The sequence below is a fragment of the Mastigoproctus giganteus genome, chromosome 11, assembly GCF_048544385.1.
Source record: "Mastigoproctus giganteus isolate SK-2022 chromosome 11, ASM4854438v1, whole genome shotgun sequence".
NCBI lineage: Eukaryota > Metazoa > Arthropoda > Arachnida > Uropygi > Thelyphonidae > Mastigoproctus > Mastigoproctus giganteus.
In genome coordinates, this window is record NC_143585.1 from 133,667,684 (window position 1) to 133,687,955 (window position 20,272).

General features: G+C 34.3%; 1 protein-coding gene across 1 annotated transcript in view; it reads left to right on the top strand.

The window, feature by feature from the left end:
• Window positions 1–12,151, top strand: part of LOC150078442 (LIM domain-binding protein 2-like) — a 374,189-nt gene extending 362,038 nt beyond the window's left edge. Inside the window, exon 12 of the mRNA XM_090384564.1 lies at window positions 11,813–12,151. Coding sequence (XP_090240690.1) covers window positions 11,813–12,151 — 339 coding nt within the window. The remainder of the gene's footprint in view (window positions 1–11,812) is intronic.
• The last annotated feature ends 8,121 nt before the right edge of the window (window positions 12,152–20,272 follow it).

Genomic DNA, 20,272 nt, shown 5'->3' on the forward strand with positions numbered 1-20,272 from the left:
ATCAGCACAAATCCTACACCCTTGCCCAAAGAGAGTCAATTACTGAGGTCAAGAAAAGAGCTTCATGTAGCAGCAAGTTCCCCATGCAGCATAGATACTTGGCAATGAGGAGGGGGTTCCCATGGTGTTCTATCAATGATTTTATTGAACATTTGCGTCTTGAAGAGATAGAGATCATAATCCCATTATATAAGGCAAATGTGAGACCACACTTAGAATACTGTTTCCAAGTATGGAGACCACACCTAAAAGAAGATTGAGTTTCCTACCTAAAAAAAAAGATTGAAAGACAGCCGTACAACATACAGTTCATGACATTTGCAAAAGAGCACCCATGTGAGGAAAGATTTCGAATTTGTGTACGAATTTGAAGTCTCTTCTTTACAGCTTGGTAACTAGATACCTTAGAGGGGATCTAATTGAGGCTGTTGGTTGTTTGGGTTTTAATGGCGCATCAGCAACTAGGGCTATAATGCACCAAATCAGATTGAGGCCTATGAGGCTCTGAAATGGGATAATAAAATGAGTGATGAATATAATTTTCACAGTTATGATACTAGAACTAGGGGGCCATACATTCATATTGCTAGAAAAAAGTTTTTGACTGGATTGTAGAAAGTCTTTTAGGCAGTGAATTAATTTCTATAATACGTTACCTCCATGGGTGGTTAAAGCTAACAGCTTGGAGCAGTTTAAAGATCAGCTTAATTTACTGACCATTTTTAATTAAATAAAATTGCTCTAGAAAAGAAAGTTCTAACAAGTACTTCCTCTTAAATTGTGTTGAATAGTCATAAGTTGCATCAGCGTTGCACCATGAGTAAACACTATTTCCCTCCTAAGAAATAATGTCCTAAAGTTGCTTAAATAATTATTGCCTCTCATTGTAAGTTGGCCAGATTTCTTATGAGATTCATTTTGCACAACATACAAATTATACTCATATTATGCCGTCATACACCAACCGTATTAAAATTATAGTTTTGTACTGTTTAAAATATTGAAATTACTAGATAGAACAAATAAATGGGTTCCTCCATTAGTGCTATTATAGTGAATTTAGCTATGGAGGAGCTTGAAGCCATAATTTTTGATGAATTGTCTCTCCCCATGCGTGCATGGAAAAGATATGTCGATGATACATTCACTATTATTAGGAGGGGGAGAGAGGATGAGGTACTTAGTTTTCTTAACAGCTTCTCCCTGTTTATTCAGTTCACCTCGGAGATGGAAGTGGAGGGTACCCTCCCTTTCCTTGATGTGTTGGTGCATAGGGAAGGCCCTAGGTTAAAGACCAGCGTATATAGAAAACCCATGTGCCGGGGCCAATATACACATTATAATACGGCTCAATCCAACCATCACAAAAATAGTGTGATTAGGGCATTGTTGGATAAGGCTGGGTCCCACTGCTGCACCCCCGAGGATAGAAATGAAGAAGTTAAACGGGTCACAGCAGATCTTAGGAAGTGCGGCTACCCCCAGAGGATCATAAACAAACATATCCGAGGAATGGAACAGGGACGAGGTGAACCATTCACACCAGTTGCCACCGCATACATTCCCTACTATCCGGGCCTAACGGAGCGCATAGTTCGTGTATTACGAGAATGTCAGACCCGCTGTGTGCAACTTCCAGGGCGGAGGTTGCACACAGTTGTGTCACAGGTCTATGAGATTAAATGCCCGGATTGTGGGGAATGTTATGTTGGTGAAACAAAGCGTTGTTTCAAAGATCGTGTGGGGGAACATATGAATGCAATAAGGACCGCTGATTATGGAAAGTCTGCTGTAGCAGAACATTTCTGGGAGGAGCACCATCAAATCTCCCCAGATGGAGCTGTTATCGTCGACAGGGCGCATAAATTTTGGGACCACATGTGGCTTGAGAGCTTGTGGATCTGTTCCTTCGGGAACAGTACTATTAATAGAGATGGGAATACGTATTCATCTCCTCTTTGAGGCGGTGATCCTTGGATGTGATGAATGGTTCCACCTGGCACGCTCCCGAGCCATTTCCGGTTGCAGTATACATGAGGAGAATACTGCTCATGCTCCTGTGGAACCACGTGCTGAGAGTCGTGAGCCTGCTGATATTTAAGGATGTGCTGTATGATAAAACCTTACTGTTGAAAAAGGAGGCGAATGCCTTTGAAAGCTACAGTATATTTTAGCACTTTTATTATCTAGTATTTTAATTGTTTTATTGTAAATATATTTTATTGTAAATAGTATCTTGCAGTTTAATATTATATTTTTATTTTATACATAGTAATTGTTTATTTATTTGATTAAACTTTATTTGTTCTATCTAGTAATTCCAATATTTTAAACAGTACAAAACTATAATTTTAATATGGTTGGTGTATGACGGCATAATATGAGTATGAATATTCCCAACCCCAGAGGCCTATTTGAAGAAAACATGCAAATTAGCCTGTGAACACACACAGTAGGTATAAAACACAACAAAACCACATTAACTAGGAATATACCTTAAGAACTAGCATACTGTAGCGTAACTAGTGATTTGTCAAAAATAGTTGCAAGAATAAGGAAAAGTGTCACATTAGTACACCTTCAAACCCCAGTAATAGTTTAAATCACAAGGTAAATGTGATTGTGGAAACTGAGATTTATAAGAATTTTCTGTTTTCATTGCTGCTAATGTGAAGTACAGTAAACCCCCGCTATTCGCGGTCGCTGATTTAATATAAAATGAAACCAAAAAAAAATGTGAATTTTAAAGCGCCATGAACATTTTCTCCCATAAAAAAACATGGGCGTGGCTAAAATTATCTTTCCCGGTCAAAACAGCGCTCAGTGGGTTTGGGGGGAGTGGGGTGACAAAATTGCGAGCGTGGATGTTTCTCGCTAATCCTTGTTCAGTATGTGTTATGCGCTTGTCATGGAAGGTTTCGTCATTTGCTTTTAATTTATATGCTTATAAATTGAATAAATTTATCAATTTATAAATTGGTATGCGTACAAAAGTGATAAATCTACCGTTTTGCAGTGTAAAACAGACTTTCGAGTGTGTTAACGGAACAAAGTGACTTTATTGTGGACAAGTTCTTTCTAACCCTTACAAAAATATGGCTACGAATAACAAGGGAAATGTGAAAAGATCAAAGAAGGTGATGACATTAGCGAATAAAATTGAGTTATTAGACAAAATTTCTAATGGTGAAAGTGTCTCCTCAGTGGCAAAACATTATAAAATCAATGAGTCAACGGTACGATCAATCAAGAAATCGGAAGAAAAAATCCGCCATAGTGTCCGTGAAAACGCGCTAATTGCTTCAAAAATTTCCTCTGTAACTCGTGATGTTAAATTAGAAAAAATGGAAAAAGCTTTAAATCTGTGGATAGAAGACCGAACTCAAAATAAAATTCCGTTAAGTTCACTCATCATTCGTGAAAAGGCAAAACTCCTTTTATCAACACTTTAGCGAAACTGATGTAGTACTGGCGGGATAAGTTTTTTAGCTAGCAAAGCGCTGGATTGAAAGATTTGTTTGAAATTTCTAATAAATATTACATTTAATATTAAATTGTTTCTTATTTTCATTTCGATGCCTTATGCTTGCATTTCACTATGTACTGTCTATGTACATATAATACATACACAGACAAAATTTTAGACTAGTTTTTCTTATATATTTCATACTTTGGAACGGAACCCCTTTATTACTATGGAAGCCATAACTCAGTATTCGCGGCATTTCTCAGGAACGTAACCCCCGCAAATAGCGGGGGTTTACTGTACACTAAAAGGACAGAATTCATGGGATACCTGGTCCTTGGGCAATGCGTCACTGTCACCCCTCTTGCTAGTGGACGAACCCACCGCTTGGCAGATATATAGGTACACTGCAGTCGCGTAGATGGTAATTCGACGTCAGTATAGATAAATGTTGTGAGTTAACAGACTTTGAGAGAGGAATGATAGTGGGTGCCCGATGCATGGGTCACTCTATCGCAGAGTTGGTACAGAAATTGTACTATCCCTGTTCGACAATATCAAGAGTATCGGGAATGCGCAATTTCCACAATAGCATCTCATCATGGACAGTGCTGTGGGCAGACAAGGTACATTGTCCATACGTTGTAAGAGTGGTGCTACTTTATCCCTTGTAATTTTATTCTTTTATGCTTTATTTTTCTTCTCTTCCACTGTTATGGATAAGTATAGAAACGCAGTTCCCGATATATGGTCAGGTGTATTCCCCTGATGAATTACCTGACCATCTATCAATATTTACTTTAGCTAACATCAGATTTCTGCATTTTTGCTATTCCCCCTTTTTTGACTTATAGCTAAATTTGCCCACCCATTTCTGATGATAGCTATCTCACCTTTCATTTTAATTGTTTAATCATTTTGTATTAATCGTTTTACATTAGATTTCCCTCACCTTTAATTGGCTTTACAATTTAGCCTATAATTTTCTTAATTCATCATGACATATAGGATATTCACATTCTTTCTCTCTTTTTACAAACCTACAGTACTTCCTATTTCTGTTATCCCCACTCTTTTTTAGTTTTTGGCAGTTTGTACATTTTTCACTTCCATCTCTGTACCTTTATTAAACTTTATCAGACCTATCAATTCCTACATACATATATAAACTTTTGCATCCATTACTGCTGCTTTGCGTGTTTTGGTGCATCTGTCATATCTTACTTATATTTTTAACTATCAACTGATACTGCATGTTTAAACTCATGATTATATATTATTTTTCATACATATATATATATTTAGGGTTCTGCAAACTTTTTTGATTTTTGAATGGGTCCGTAGATCTCAGTAGTTTGAGAACCACTGGCTTAAAGCACTACACATAGTCAGCTGTAACAGTATTATGATATGTACTATATATTGGTCGAAAACACTCCTGTTGTGTGAGAACCACAGAACATTATCGTATAGTTAGGGCAGTGAGGTCCCTAAGCTGAATTTACTTGAGTTTTTAACTTTGGCATCATTGAGCATTTGCATATTATGAATATTTTCTCATCACTGGGTCATCAAGTTATTCACTTATGGGGTCTATTTACCCATCGGAGATAATACCAACGAACAATAAAACTATGGTTTAGATAATGTCATGCATTTTAAATAAAAAGTAATATACTTCTTCCGAACCACCTCCACAACAATGAGACTGAGACATTTCATAGAAAACCTGGTTTGCCCATAGTTAATGTATAAAACTGAGACTATGTATGTATGTATATATATATAGTTATTGCCCTTACCTATAAAGTAATAATAAATGTGAGTAGTGTCGAGGAACCTAAAACTGAATCATATTTGATACAGTTTTAGGTTTCGTTTTAGGTCCTAAAACGATACATATTTGAGGAAAACTGGCCTCATATAGATATTCTCAAATTTTTTTTGTCAGTAGTCATCTTTATTTTGATTTAATAATTTCATCTTAGAAAAGCCAACTTCACTTAATATGTTAATCAAAAGCACATGTGTGTAATATGTCTTCTAAAATTGGATATTTCCAAACATTTATTAAAGACTAAATGTATACTAAAAGTTTGGCTGCACTGACTGTGATTTCAGTAGTGTGTTATCAGTTCAGTTCTACCACCAGAGAAGGGTGGTGCCCAAACAGTTAATTTGGCATGGGGGAGGAGCATTTAAAATGGATCATATTTATAAATCTGTGATACATTTAATGAATATAGGTAGATGTTTTAACACTGTACTGTATACAAGTATAATGGCAGTTGTATATTAGATCAGGAAAGAACTTTTTCTGCAAGCCTTTGAAGGCATATAGTGGGGTGTGTCATATTTCCCATAAATTATGGATTAGTCACACTTTAATCCTCTAACAGAAATGCCCCTGGAAAAAGTATGCCAGAGATGCTTTTTTTCCCCTAATTTAAACAAAATCTACATGAGTGACATCAATGCCAATTTAAGAATTCTTCAATTATTGTGTTTCTCATCAATTATTAATTGTTTTGTTATTGAAGAAGTTGAACCATGAAAAAATGAAAACCAAGTTTTCTGAAGACCTCAAAGACAAAGATATAAGACAAGATTTTACCACAGAATTACCACAACATGCTACCATCACATTTGTCCCATGCCTCTCCCAATGGAAGCACTGGCTTGTTTCAGTTGTTGTTTACAACTCCTTCCCTAGTGACAGACAAATAACTGCAGCACTCAGGTTTTCAGTTTTAGTTTCTTTCATGTTTCACACTGACAGAGATAATATCCAAATGTGGGCATTTATTTAACTTGTGAAAAATATATATATCTAAAGTGCATGGCAAAGGGGGCTTTATTTTAAAAAAATAATTAAAAATATATGCTTTTAAGATAAAAAAAAAAAAAAAAAGGTTGGTTATACACAACTCTGTGTTCAAAACAGAATGAAAACAATGGGTGGCATCAAAAAGTGAACAGTTTTAAATCCCAAAGTGCATCTGTCATTTATAAGGAAATTTGCATGCCCATTATGAAAATTTTTATAGCCCTAAGATTATAGTTTTGTGACAATGCTAACTTAATCTTAATTTAGCCAGTGCTGCACATAGTCATACAAAACTTGCCAGAGGTTAGTTGTGTACCAGTGCATGAAGTGAGTATATAGCATATGTATATATTAGTATGTATATATGCATGAAGTATATTAGGGTTTGAGCCCGTGATCACCAAATACGGAGGATGTGGAAAGGTCAGGGAATGACCACTGCATATCCCCAGAGCAATATGGCCTTAGTTGCTAATGCTCCTAAAAACCAAATAACAACATGAAGTATATGCAGTATTGGCTAAGTTAAGATTAAATTAACATTGTCATAAAACCTAAAACTTATGGCTACAAAAATTGTGTTATTCAGTTGCGTAATGTAGGACTAGTAAACTTTTACTTGTATGGTATAAGTGTTTAATAACATTTGTGCCATACAAGTAAAAGTGAAGAATGAAAAAAGAACAGAATGTGTAAAACTATTGTGTTAATCTATATAATAATTTGCTTATGGCCCTCTGTCTGGAATGCTCTTAGAACTTGAATAACTCAGACTAAACAAGTGCTTTTGATATTTTGTAGTATTATTAATTTGGTTTTATTTAGCAAAATTTGGGGTGCAGGACAAATTTGCAGTAAAATTTTCCGACCAATTTTCAAATTTCCATTATTTTTTAACAGTTCCATTATAAAACTGTTCAGCAATAGTTTCATTACAGTTTTGACAAAATATTCGGCATGGGTATCTGAGTAACTCAAAGACTAAACAAGCTTTTGACTTCCTTTTGAAATAGGAATTTTATTTAACAGTAAAACTGGATTAAAAAAAAAAACAATTAGCAGTAAAATTTTCCAACCTATTTTCCAAATTTACATTATTCTTCAACAGTCCCATAGCAGAACAGTTGAGCCAGTTTTGGTGAAATATTTGCCACAGGTATACTAGAATAATTGTAATTTTTTAAAGAAAGATCATCCGTGTACGACGGTCCTGACCAGCTTTCCTGGCAACCACATCATCTATTGCAACCTGTCCAAAATAGTCTTGGTTCATTTGTCTGCAAACATGGTCATATTATTGGTCTTCTGGGATGACAAGGTATCATCCATAGAGATTACCTCCTAAAAGGCAACAGAATCACTAAGTACTACAGAAACCTCCCATGAAAGTTGCGAGACTATCAAGTTGAAGAGACATGGGAAGCTAGCCGAATAAAGGTGTCCACCTCCTAGCAAACAGTAACACCTGCTCACAAGGCTACTCTCATGGTGGACTTTGCAATCAGGTGATTTCAAAATCTACTGCACTCACCTTATTCCTACAACCTCCCACCTTCAAACTTCTTCCTGTCCAGATTTCCTCCCTAAAATAAAGAAATGATTTGAGACTGTTGAGGTAGTAATTAATGAAATAGAAATGTGGTTTTCTGTTCACAGTGAGGATTTCTATTCAAGAGGCCCGAAAGAGCTTAGCTACTGTGAGAAAAAAAGTGTGTTTTTTTTTTTTTTTGTTTTTATGAAATCCCCAAACACGAAAGGTATCAAAACCTATAGTACTTAGTACCATGCTGACCGGGTGGGTAAAGTGCCTGCCTGGCAACCCAAAGGTCGTGGGTTCGATTCCTGCCTCGGGCTTGGATCAAAGTACTGCAAAAACCTTGGGAGGTGCATTATGGCCACAGAAGCCTATGCGCCAAGAACTACCAAAAAAAAAAAAAAAAACTTAGTACCATGCATGGGTTGAAGGAGTATGGGGGGGGTATGCCGGAAACTTTGCTCTAGAGACTAAACATCAGTTTCACCACTTCAAGCCTCCAATAAACAAAGTGGTGGTATTGCACCGGTTGATGAGTCATCTACCACCTAAAGGTATAGGAGGTAGCTCCATAGAGAAGAATGAAATTGCCAGCCATTTTATATCTCTAACTCAAATATTTCTGAGTATTGCAGCAAAATAATTATTGTTAACCAGGAAAAGTAACATGCCCCAGTATTTGGGGGAAAGAGGTATGAGTAATCTATAGCGTTTCATATTATAGTCAGCTCATGCTTCACAGTGATCTACTTTTATGCTAGTTTTATAGTTCTGAAATAAAATATAAGATAAGTTTGGTAAAAAAAAAAAAAAAAAAATAATCCTTAATATACTAGAAAAACAGAGAAAAGGAATAATTCATAGTTTCATAGTTTTTTTTTTTTTTTTTTAAGTATAGAAGCAGGGTAATTCATCAACATAGGTATTGAAATATTTTGAGAAAATAATGCTACCATGTGTTATGTTTTTCTCTCATTACTATCAGGGGGACTATATCATCCCTCCTGTGACACTGACAGAGCTTGGGCTTAGGCTCTTTGGAAACACCTGTTTATTCACAAGTTGATCTAAAGTTAAAAATAATATTAGTCACTTTGGGATGTTATTTGGTTTTTAGGAGCATTAGCAACTAAGGCCATATTGCTCCGGGAATATGCGGTGGTCATTCCCTGACCTTTCCGCATCCTCTGTATTTGGTGGTAACGGGCTCCAACCCTGGTCCAATCAAGAAGCGTGTGCTACACACTACTGCTCCTTCCCACCTGGCTATGGAGGCGCTCACTTTGGGATGACCAATGGATAAATGTAGTCATTTCTAAAAAGAATAAGCCCAAACTCTGTTACTGTCATAGGAAGGACATTATGGATCCCAGGCAGTAAAACAGAAAAATATAGTAGAGTGTAGCATTATTTTCCCAATCTTTTTTTTGTATTGATTTTTCATACCACATTTCATTCTTTAAAATGGAGTAAATCTCTATGTTAAGTGCTAGATCTTTAGCTACTTGTTATATCATGTTGTGCTACAATTCTGTAGAACATAACTGTAGTTGTCTGCTTGTGGTTATATTTGCAGTGATGATAATTTTATGTTGTCATTTGCTGAACCTTTTTTTAAACTGTTCAGTAATTTTCTCTTGTTTTGTGATTGAATTAAATTGTTTGCCTGGGAAAAAAAAAAAAAAAAAAATCAGGTAATGGCATAAGAGATAATGTTAATGATGTTTATATATATATTATATATATAAACACATTATTATTATTATATATTATATATATAAACATGTTTATTGCCCTTCACGACTACTAACTTATATATATAAGTTAGTAGTCGTGAAGGGCAATGTGCTAACGTTACTCAACTGGTAACACTGGTTATGGGGAACGAAGGGCGAATGGAACTGTGATTGCAATCACGGTGAACAAAGCTGGGAGCTAAGATAAAGGGTAAGTAATAATGATTAATAAGAATAACTTAGTGCTGTTCGTCCTGTGATTTCAGCACCTTTATTTATATATATATATATATATATATATATATATATATATATATATATATAAACTTAAATAAAATATATGCCAGTAGCATGGCAACCAGTAGAGTGAAAATGAACTTAACCAATAAAATAGTTTATTTTTACCCCTCTATTTAATTTTTTGATTATATATATATAGATAAATAGATTAGAGTATAAATGGAAGAATGCTGACTACGTCAGATGTAGTAACAATGAAAAAAATTAAATAGGTACCTGTAAAATAAAAGTAAATTAAATAAAAATACATATAGTACTTAATGCTATAGATCCAATGATTTTAACTTCATCATCAAGGGTCAGCAGCCAATACAAAAGGAAATATAGCAAGAAGCAAGGCCTTTTTTTCTGATATGAAATATACGTATCGAGAGTTAAAAAAGTAGGCTGACTTATATTTCATAGCTGATCCAACAGAAACCAAAAAAGGAAAGGAATAAAAATCAGATAAAATAAAATAAAATAGCGAGCCACACAAGATGAATTTAAAAAACAATAGTAATGTAAAATGCAGACAAAAAGATATAAACAAAGGCAGACAACTTACTGCCATGCCAAGCAGGAGCCAGTGAAATGGGCTGATGGGGGCAAAAGTCAGCCAAGCTGTATTAGTGAACCAAAGAAGTTAGCAGATTATTTCTTGGCATATTTATAACATGTTAAAGTAACCCCTAGTCTGGGGGGGGGGAGAAGGTGTAAATAGGTCAAAGTTAACATTACCAGTGTAGTAGGGAGGTTGGTAATTAAACAAATGAAGCACAACAACTTAGTATAGGGGAGAAATATAAAACTGACAAAATAGCATAGAAAGACTAAACTTTGTTGGAGATGAAAAAAGCGAGACATAGCAGAAAAATAGCATCTAAAATATTGCTTTTGGTTAACCTAATCGCTCACGAGAATTAAAAAACAAAGGGCATAAGAACAGTAAAAAGTAATTGGAAGAAGGGGAATACAGTGGTGCTTGGACAGCCCAGGTTGCAAAACTTGTACCTGTAGTAGGACCCTGGACCTGGGAGTATGCTTTGTGTGTTTAAGTCAGTAGTGTTATTTTATTATCATAAATATATGCCAGTATATATCATTGGATCTATAGCATTAAGTACTATATGTATTTTTATTTAATTTTATTTTAATTTACTTCTATTTTACAGGTACCTATTTAATTTTTTCCATTGTTACTACATCCGATGTGGTCAGTATTCCTCCATTTATACTCTAATCTACTTATCTATATTCCATTATGGTTGTTGGGTATTTCTGCTATTACTTGCAGTGCCATTTGTCCATAATCTATCCCAATTTTTTAATGATCATCATTCTTTTCAAGCCATTACTATTTACAATAGACACTTGTTATTAATACATTATATATATATATATAATGATAAAGAGGATAGAAAGTCAATTCTTTGGAATTGAAATTAGGGAATCTAATCTCTCAAACAGTGAAATCATTTGAAAATTAACCTTCCTCGTATGAGGAAACTTCAATACTAATAGGCCCTGTTAAGTTAGTCTGCTTTACATTGGTGGACTAAACTTAACTGTCGTAAAAGTGGGGTTATTAGTATTAAAGTGGCACATTGATAAAAGGAAACAAAGCTTATGTAGCGATGTTACATAAAAATAAAACTCTCTCACTCAAATTTCATATTTGATAAAATATGAAATATTTAAGCTTTTTCCAACAATATAAGGCAATATTAATTACAATACCGTATAATTTTATTTATATGGTATTGTAATTAACTACTAGAGGATGATGTAGTGCACATCATCCTCTAGTAGGTCAGGGAATGACCAGGGAATGACTACCGCATATCCTGGAGCAATATGGCCTTAGTTGCTAATGCTCCTAAAATCCAAGTAACATAACACACATAACTAAATTTATTTACTTTCATTATGTTATTCTGACACTTAATTTTTTCCTTCTTTCTTTTCAGGATGTCATGGTAGTTGGTGAGCCTTCTCTGATGGGAGGAGAATTTGGAGATGAGGATGAAAGGCTTATCACTAGATTGGAAAATACCCAATATGATGCTTCAGCTGCTGCCGCCGCCGCTGCTGCAAATGGTCTTGAAGAGAGTGATGACTTCACAAACAGTTCCATAACATCAGTCCCAAGTACTACAGGTGGCCCACCTTCATCAAGTTCATGGTCTGGACCTCCTGTTAGTGCCTCTCAGCCTTCAGAGCGCAATACTTCTACCACAGGAGCACCCCCTCCTTCACAACCTGCTAATCAGGAGGAAAAGAAGGCATCCCCAACCCTTAACCAGTAACTGGTTTTAATAAGAGGAAACTTCTTTCATAATCATTCACTGTTCAGCTTGCATAACAAATAACTTTGTACAGTTCATCTCTGGAAGATGCTACAGTGTGTTTTCTAACTCACTGAAATGAAACCTTGATGTAATATATTGTCTTCGTGATTTTACTCAGAAACCTTTAGCATGTCGCATAGAACAGCATAGTTTTTTTTTTTTTTTTTTTTTTTTTCATATTCAAATGTTTCATCATCTCTCATTAGGTTGTGTGAGTGCATGTCATCATCTAAAACATGGAATTAGTCATTATCCTTAAGAGGAATTGATTAACAGGGTTAGTGTTGTTTTGTTGGGTACCAGATAAGTTAATACTACAAAAAAAAAAAAAAAAAGGATTAAAAATAAGTTTTACATGTTAAATAGGAATATTTCTTACAAGACAAGCCACATGCTACCTTCCTCTTAAGATATACTAAAAATGAAAATTATATATTTCAAACATGATAATAAATAGCAAATCAAATGATAATAAAAGTTCAAATTATGTAATTACGAATTGTCTTGCACGGTTTTTCATCCATCCATGTAACTGACAATTCAGAAGCACTGATGTTTTGTGAATAGTTATCATTTTTCTTTCAATCTGGATGGTTGACCCTTGAAAAATTCATTAGGACTGATGATATATGCGGCAATATATATATATATATATATATATTGTATTCCATATACATAGATACTCACTCTCCTTGAAGTATACATTGATTCCAATGCTTATGAAACTTCTGGAAACATTCCTGATAGATTTCCTTTCGGATTGCTATTATTTACTATTTTTTTTGAAAACTATTTTAATAATTTTCTCAGTTGTTGCAAATCTATGTCCTTTCAAGCAGACTCTAAGCTTGGAGAAAAAAATGAGAAAAAATCACAGGGAGCACAATTCAGTGAAGTATGAAGCACAGTGATGGTGTGCTTCTCATTAAATTCTTAAATGGAAAACACAGAGTGCACGAACATTATCACAATGCCTATTCGGAATAATTTTCTCAATCGTTGGAATCTGTGTCCTTTCAAGGGGACTCCTGGCTTGGGGTAAATGAGAAAAAATCACAGGTAGTGAAATCCAGTGAAGTATGGCAAACAACAGTAATTGTGTGCTTCTCAAGAAATTCTTAAATAGAAAGCACTGAGAGTGTACAGACATTCACGATGCCAGTCCAAAGTCTCTGAAACCCACTTTTTATGAGCTTCCGTAGAACTTTTATTTTTTAGTATTTGTGGTCCACTGTTTGACCATGCTGAAAATTCATACTGAACAGTGCCCTGTGAATTAAAAAACTATTAGGCATGAACTTCACAATTTATTGGGATTTATTCTCCAAGGCTCAAAAAAAGCAAGGCTTTTTTTGAGCCTTGTAGAAGATGGGATGTTCTATTGAGAGGATTTTAACTTCCAGGTCGTAACTGTATAAGCATGATTTGTCGTCATTAAATGATGGAAGAAACAAAGTATGGTCAGCAGCATGTTGATGAAGATCCTGATGTTTAAGGATTTGCTGTTCTCTGTTTCTGGAAAGTTGCAAACATGCCAGAAACACGTTGCATTCTCAAATCTTATGCTAAAATTGATTGACAAATTGATTGACATTAGACGTACCAGTATCACAAGCAATTTCACAGATACTTAAATTGATTGCTCCTTATCTGATCATGAGCTGTTGAATCATTAATTTCTTAAGGGCAGCCAGAGTGAGGGTCATCTTCAACAGACAGTTAGCCCTCGTTAAACTTTGTGAACCTTTCTGACACCTAGAATCTTTTCCAAAAGCTGTATTTAACATTTTCTGGGTTTCTGTTCCATTTTTTCATAATTTCTAACAAAATTTGATGTAAATCCTCTGCCCAGTAAAATCACTAATTTTAAAATGCAACAAAGTAGATAAAGTACTTCATGTTCACACATGCTAATTCAAACTGACTGTAGATAAATGGCCAATTCATGCATTTCTGTCTGGATGATCAGTGAACATGTGACAAGTCGCAACTCACTCACTCTGAAGCCACAGTTTAAAGATACAGTGACCAATTCATAAATGTTTTGATCCCACCTCATATATACATATATGTCAGGTGCATTACATGTATCCAGATGTGTGTATGCCATGCATATCAAAAAGTTCAGTAACTGAATTTGTATCTTGAAATTGTGGTGTTGTAGCAATTCGTTGCACATTCAGTGACTCATCTAAAATTAGTAACACATGCATTACTGATTTAACTTCAGTAAGTTTGAATTATTGCTTGTTGGAGAGAATGTGCTTTATATGTTTCTTTGCATTTTAAAATGAATGATTTTATTGACCAATAGATTTGCACCAGATTTAGATTTAACTAGGGAAACTGCAGTATAAACTGTGAACTGTTAAAAACAGTTTTTTGAAATAGATGCTACATGTCATTTGACTTTTCAATGGTTTGAAAAGTTTAACTCTGTGACTAGTGCAAATAATGAGGAATGCATTAGTTTCATTTCACAAGTGCCATTTCACATTTGAGCAGTGAAAACCTTAAAATGCATTTTTCTTCCCATGGCAACAAATTATGCCATGCCCAAAGAAGGGAGGAGGCTAAATCAAACAAGAGAAAATGCACATGCCCCAGTGGTGTCATATATATATATATAAAAAAAAAAAAAAAAAAAAGATAGTTCGTGTTTTTTTTTTTTTTTTTTTATAATAATATATTGAAAATGTAAATATTTTAAACTGGGAATACTACAAAACAGTTCTACAATGATTGTGCAATGCTGTTCAGCAAAAAACACCAATTGCATTCTTACCATAGAGTTAAAGAGGGCTGCTTTTCTGTTGAAGATGATCTTTGCTCTAGCTGCTCTTCAAATTCAAAAGCCAATGAGTTTGTCATTCATGATCTGATCAGGGGTGATCGATGTTTAACTATATGTAAAGTTCCTAGTAATATTGGTATTTCTTAGAATATTTCAATCAATTTTAGCAAAATATTTGGAAGTGCAGCACTTTAGTAAAGTTAGCGGTGAGTTCTTGCATGTCAGATCTTTATCCACTTGCTGCTGCTGACTCACTTTTTCTGCCATCATTATTGGTGACAAGTCATGCTTATATGGCTATGACTGACTGTAAATAAAGGCCTAAATCTCTTGCTAGAAAGCTCCATCTTTTCTTCTCCAAAGCTAAAAAAAGCAAGACAATCTCAATAAAATGTTGAAGATCATGCTTATATTTTTTGACTCAGTGGGCACTGTTTTTTATTTGTTTGCCTTATGTAGTAAAATGGTGAACCAGGAATACTACAAGACAAGTGATTGTGCAGTGCTGTTCAGAAGGAAAAAAAAAGGCTGGTAAAGTGGTCTTCAGGGAAGTGGTGATTGTATTATGATATCTTTTGTACACTCGGAGTTTTCTATTTCTTGCAAAGTACTACATCAAAAATTCTCTGAAAGATTGCAGATTTGCAACGACTGAAGAAATTATTCATATGATGAATGTGACATAGGAACTAGTAATGATTCCAAAAGAAGACTGTCAGCAATGCATCCAGAAGTTACAGGCTACATTTGAAGGAGATCCACCTGAATAACTAGTAAGCTTAGTCATTTTTAGAAATATTAGTTCAGTCCTCGAATATTTTTATCATGCTCTGTGTGCATGTGTGTACACATAAAAGAGACTATTTTAAAATAAAGCATTAAAACATATATATCTATAGATTGAGATGGCCCAAATATAACGTAGTCCAGTAAAAGCACGAGATATATTATGTAATAATAAATTTTTATTTATATGTAATTTTTTGGTGGTGGGAGGAATAATACACTTGGTATATAACATCTTGTGTTTTTTTTTTTTTTTTTTTTTTCAGACTAGTATATTTGTGCAGTCTCAGTCCGTATGTGTATTTTTTTTTTAACACTTTAGTTAAAACTACTTTTATTTACATATTTTTATGATTTTTGGAATCTTTGGTTGCTATGCGATGGTATTGGATGGTTGATACGCAAAATTTATATATATTAAGTTTCTGTTGATTAGTTTTTGCGTGTGTGTGTGTATTTTTGGACCAATTTTTAAAAGAGAAAATAGCACATAAAATATATATATATATATATATATATATATATATTAAAGTGTTTGCCAAAGTTAAGTTTCTTCTGGATGTGTTCTCTGAGTACCTATATTTTGGAATTAATTCGTTTCCGTATAACACAGTATCCAACATAAGTAAGTGTTAATGATTCCAATAAAAAGAAAAGAAAAGGCATAACACTTAAAATGGAAATGTTAAGCACGTATTCGAGAAGCAATCTGTGAGAATTTTAAACATGGATTAAAGAACAGAATCAATTCCATGTACCAATGAGCCAGTTCAGTTATCATAGAAAAGGCAAGAGGTATAAATGTTTCCTTCCTTCAAGAACAGAGAGAAGAATCAGAAACCAAGACATTTCAAGTCAGCTGTGGATGTTTTTATAGACTTAAATGTTGCAGTAAAGTACAGTAAGTCCCCGACATGCGTAATAGTTACGTTCCAGGACTTCTTACATAAGTCGAGTTTTACGTAACTCGGGAATGACTAATAAAATATTGCTATTATATCCGTGATATGACAAAATTACAAAAACCACATAATATCCTCAGAAGTATGAAGAAAATAGTTATATATTTTTAATTAATTCAGTTAAAAACTTTATCCAGGAACATTGGTGAAGTAGCCAGAGTGGCACATAAGAAGAGAAAACATAAAAGGAAGAAAAAACGCATGTAATTGTACTGTAAAAAATGATATGTATTTCGTAGCCTTGGTTATTATAGTTTACCTTCATTTGTGCCGATCGCTTTTCAACCACTTCTCGTATTCTGTCTTTCTCCTTTGTTGTGTTAACCGTTGCCACTGATAAATCTGAATTCTGCACAATACTTGTTATTAATTAATGTTTGGCCATTTTCATACATCCTTATTATTTTAATTTTCTGATCCAACCCGATCACTTTCCTTTTCTTGGTAGATTTACTAGTATTGCTGTCACTTATTCTCTTAGTCGGCACCATGATAACTGTCAAAATTACATTTTCTGAAAATAACTTCACACGGCGAAAACGCACTATTATCACCCCATGCAAGCTCCCATTTTACTAAAGCACATTTCTGGAGGTCACTGTCATAAAACAATTTGCAATTTCCGGGTTACTGGGAGGTGCCTCCGTAGCCAGGTGGGCAGGAGCAGCAGTGCATAGCACATGCTTCTTGATTAGACCGGGGTTCAAGCCCATGACCACCACATATCGGCGGAGCAATATGGCCTTAGTTGCTAATGCCCCTAAAAACCAAACAACAACCGGGTTAGTGGGCTTCTCTGTTAGTGCAATTCATTATAAACAGGTAGTAAACTCTATCTAATTGCATTTGCAATAATACCAATAGCTGGAATTGTGTGGGTCTTAATGTTATTATGGTGAACTGTGTATTCTCTTCACTGAAATCTTCAGTCATATAAAAAATATATAAATAACGTAACATAAGTCCGAATCTACATATGTCGGGGACTTACTGTATCGAAAATAAAAAGTATGGCGACAGATAAAAAAACTTACCACGCACTACTCGCGTGTCCAATACGCAAGTAGTGCGTATTGGACACGCATTTATTTTTTACGATGTTGATTTTAAATCTAATAGCTTCCCTTTATTTTTTACAATGTCACGTATGATTTGGTCATCAACATTATAATGGTTCTTTAGAGATTTAATGGATGCACTGTTTTCAAACTTTTGAAAAATTTCAAGTTTTTGTGTAATTGAAAGCACAACTCTTGCATTTACCCATCATTTTCGCGATTTCTAAACAAAAAAAAAAAAAAGAAAAGAAAGAAAGAAAGAAAAAAGTTACTATAAAAAGAAATTACGATATCCCTGACATAAATAACAAAACAAAATTTGTCCTTTTTGCAGTGTGACTGAACACAACAATCGACTTGACGCACTAAAACAAACTGAACATTTGGTCTTTTTTTATTCTTTTTTTTTTTCTATTTGGAGTCTTGAAGAGTCCCATTTAATGCGATCCCGGTAAATCGAGAGTCTGCTGTACACAGCCTAAAATTGTGTGGTGATGCAGCATGATATTTCCCTGCCACATTAAAATCAGTCATCAGTTGGTAGCTATCCTCCTGAGCTAGTTGTTGATGAAACTGCTCTACAACTAGATGAGAAAGTCGTCACTTTTATATGTTAAGAAGAAAAGCATATGCATGGATTCAAAACTGTGAAGCTTGGTGGTAGTGCTTTAGGAGATTTAAAACTAAAATGTGCACTTATCTACCATTCACATACTTCCTTTGCAATGAGGGGTTATTCCAAAGAACCATTTACCTGTTACCATATACGAACCTACGGGGACATAAGTTCAAATTGAGGAAAGACAGATGTAGAATAGATGTGCGGAAATTTGCCTTTAGCCAGCGGGTGGTTAATTGCTGGAACAAACTTCCATCTGTCGTTGTGGAAGTTGATAGGTTAAATAAATTTAAGGAGGAACTGGACAGGTATTTGGAGGGAATGGTGTGTTTTTTTTTTTTTTTTTTTTTGGCTGATGCTGCATAAGCTCCTACACTTGCTTTCTTGCATCAAGTGCCACTACTACTACTACTATCTGGAGGTGAAATCGAAAAGCATCGATGAAAAAGTAAAGTTTTCAAGAATGGCTCATAAAAGAATTTTGAACAGAAGTAAAGCACTGTTGCGAGACAAATAACTTGAAGCCTAAAGTATTTTTACTAATTGACAGTGTCCGTGGTTGCCCACTTAAATTGGAAACTGCAAATATGCTTCCTGTGGAAGTGGTAGTGTTCTTTACCTCAAATACAGCGTCTCTTTCTCAATCACTGGACCAGCACGTCATCACAAAGTTTCAGCTCTGCTACTTGAAATGTGTGCCCTCAAGGAACTGATGGTCAAAATTAATGTCATTTAGGAAGTTTTGGAAATCTTATGAGGGATTCACATTATGCAAGCAATTAGGAACATCAGCACAGCTTTGGATGAAGTGCCCACTATTTGCATAAAAAGGATATATGGTGAAGCTTGTAATGATTTGAACAATTCAGAAGAAAACATCAAAATCTGATAGTTAATCTCACCAGTCAACTATGGATGATTGAAGTACACAGTGACAACATGCAAGATTTATATTAGTCATGTGAGACAAAGTGTAACTAACAAAGAATTGAAGGAATTGGAACAGCAAAATTTTGCTGTTGCTGCAAATGACAATATGGGGGAAAAAAAAAAAACCATTGACTTTATTAATAAATAATTTACATTAACAGATTTTATTAATAAGATCAATGATGCTTCAGATAACAACTGATAATGATCCAAATTTTGAATGTAGCACTAAAAAAAAAAGACAAGCATTCTTGATATGATATCTTGCTACAAGGAAATGCATCATAATAAAAATTTCCGTACAAGCAGTTAACAATTGGCACTTTCTTCCAATTAATGAAGAAGCTAATTAATTATTAGCTTTCTTCAAGAAAGCTAATAATTTGGGTAAGAGTTATCATAGAAAGATATGATATTATATCATATCATTCTATGATATTCAATTTCTTGAAGAAAGCTAATAATCGATTTTTGTATAGTAATATACATATTCTGTAATAAATTTTAAATTACGAGTTTTAAGTATACTGTATATATTTTGTCTCATATAATTATATTAAATTGTGATTTTAGAAAATGCACCTTTAGTATAAAATGGGATCTGACTGTGTACACACACACACACACACACACACACACTTTTTTCCTTTTTTTTAGACAGGTAATTTGCCATCATAATCAGTGCATTCTCTGTTGTCTTTAAAACTTTATCAGAATTTGCATTTTGGTAAAAGGATTGAATATAATTTTTCATTTATCCCAGTTTTAACAAATCTTAATTGTGAAATTTTGCATTATTATATAAATGCTTTGGTGAAGAGATGGTAAAAATCTTTTGTTGTTTAATAACATTTGAATCTTAGTATTTTAAAAATTAGATTTCATTGTTACTGTATACACCTTGCCGATGAAATTAAAGATTTGTTATTT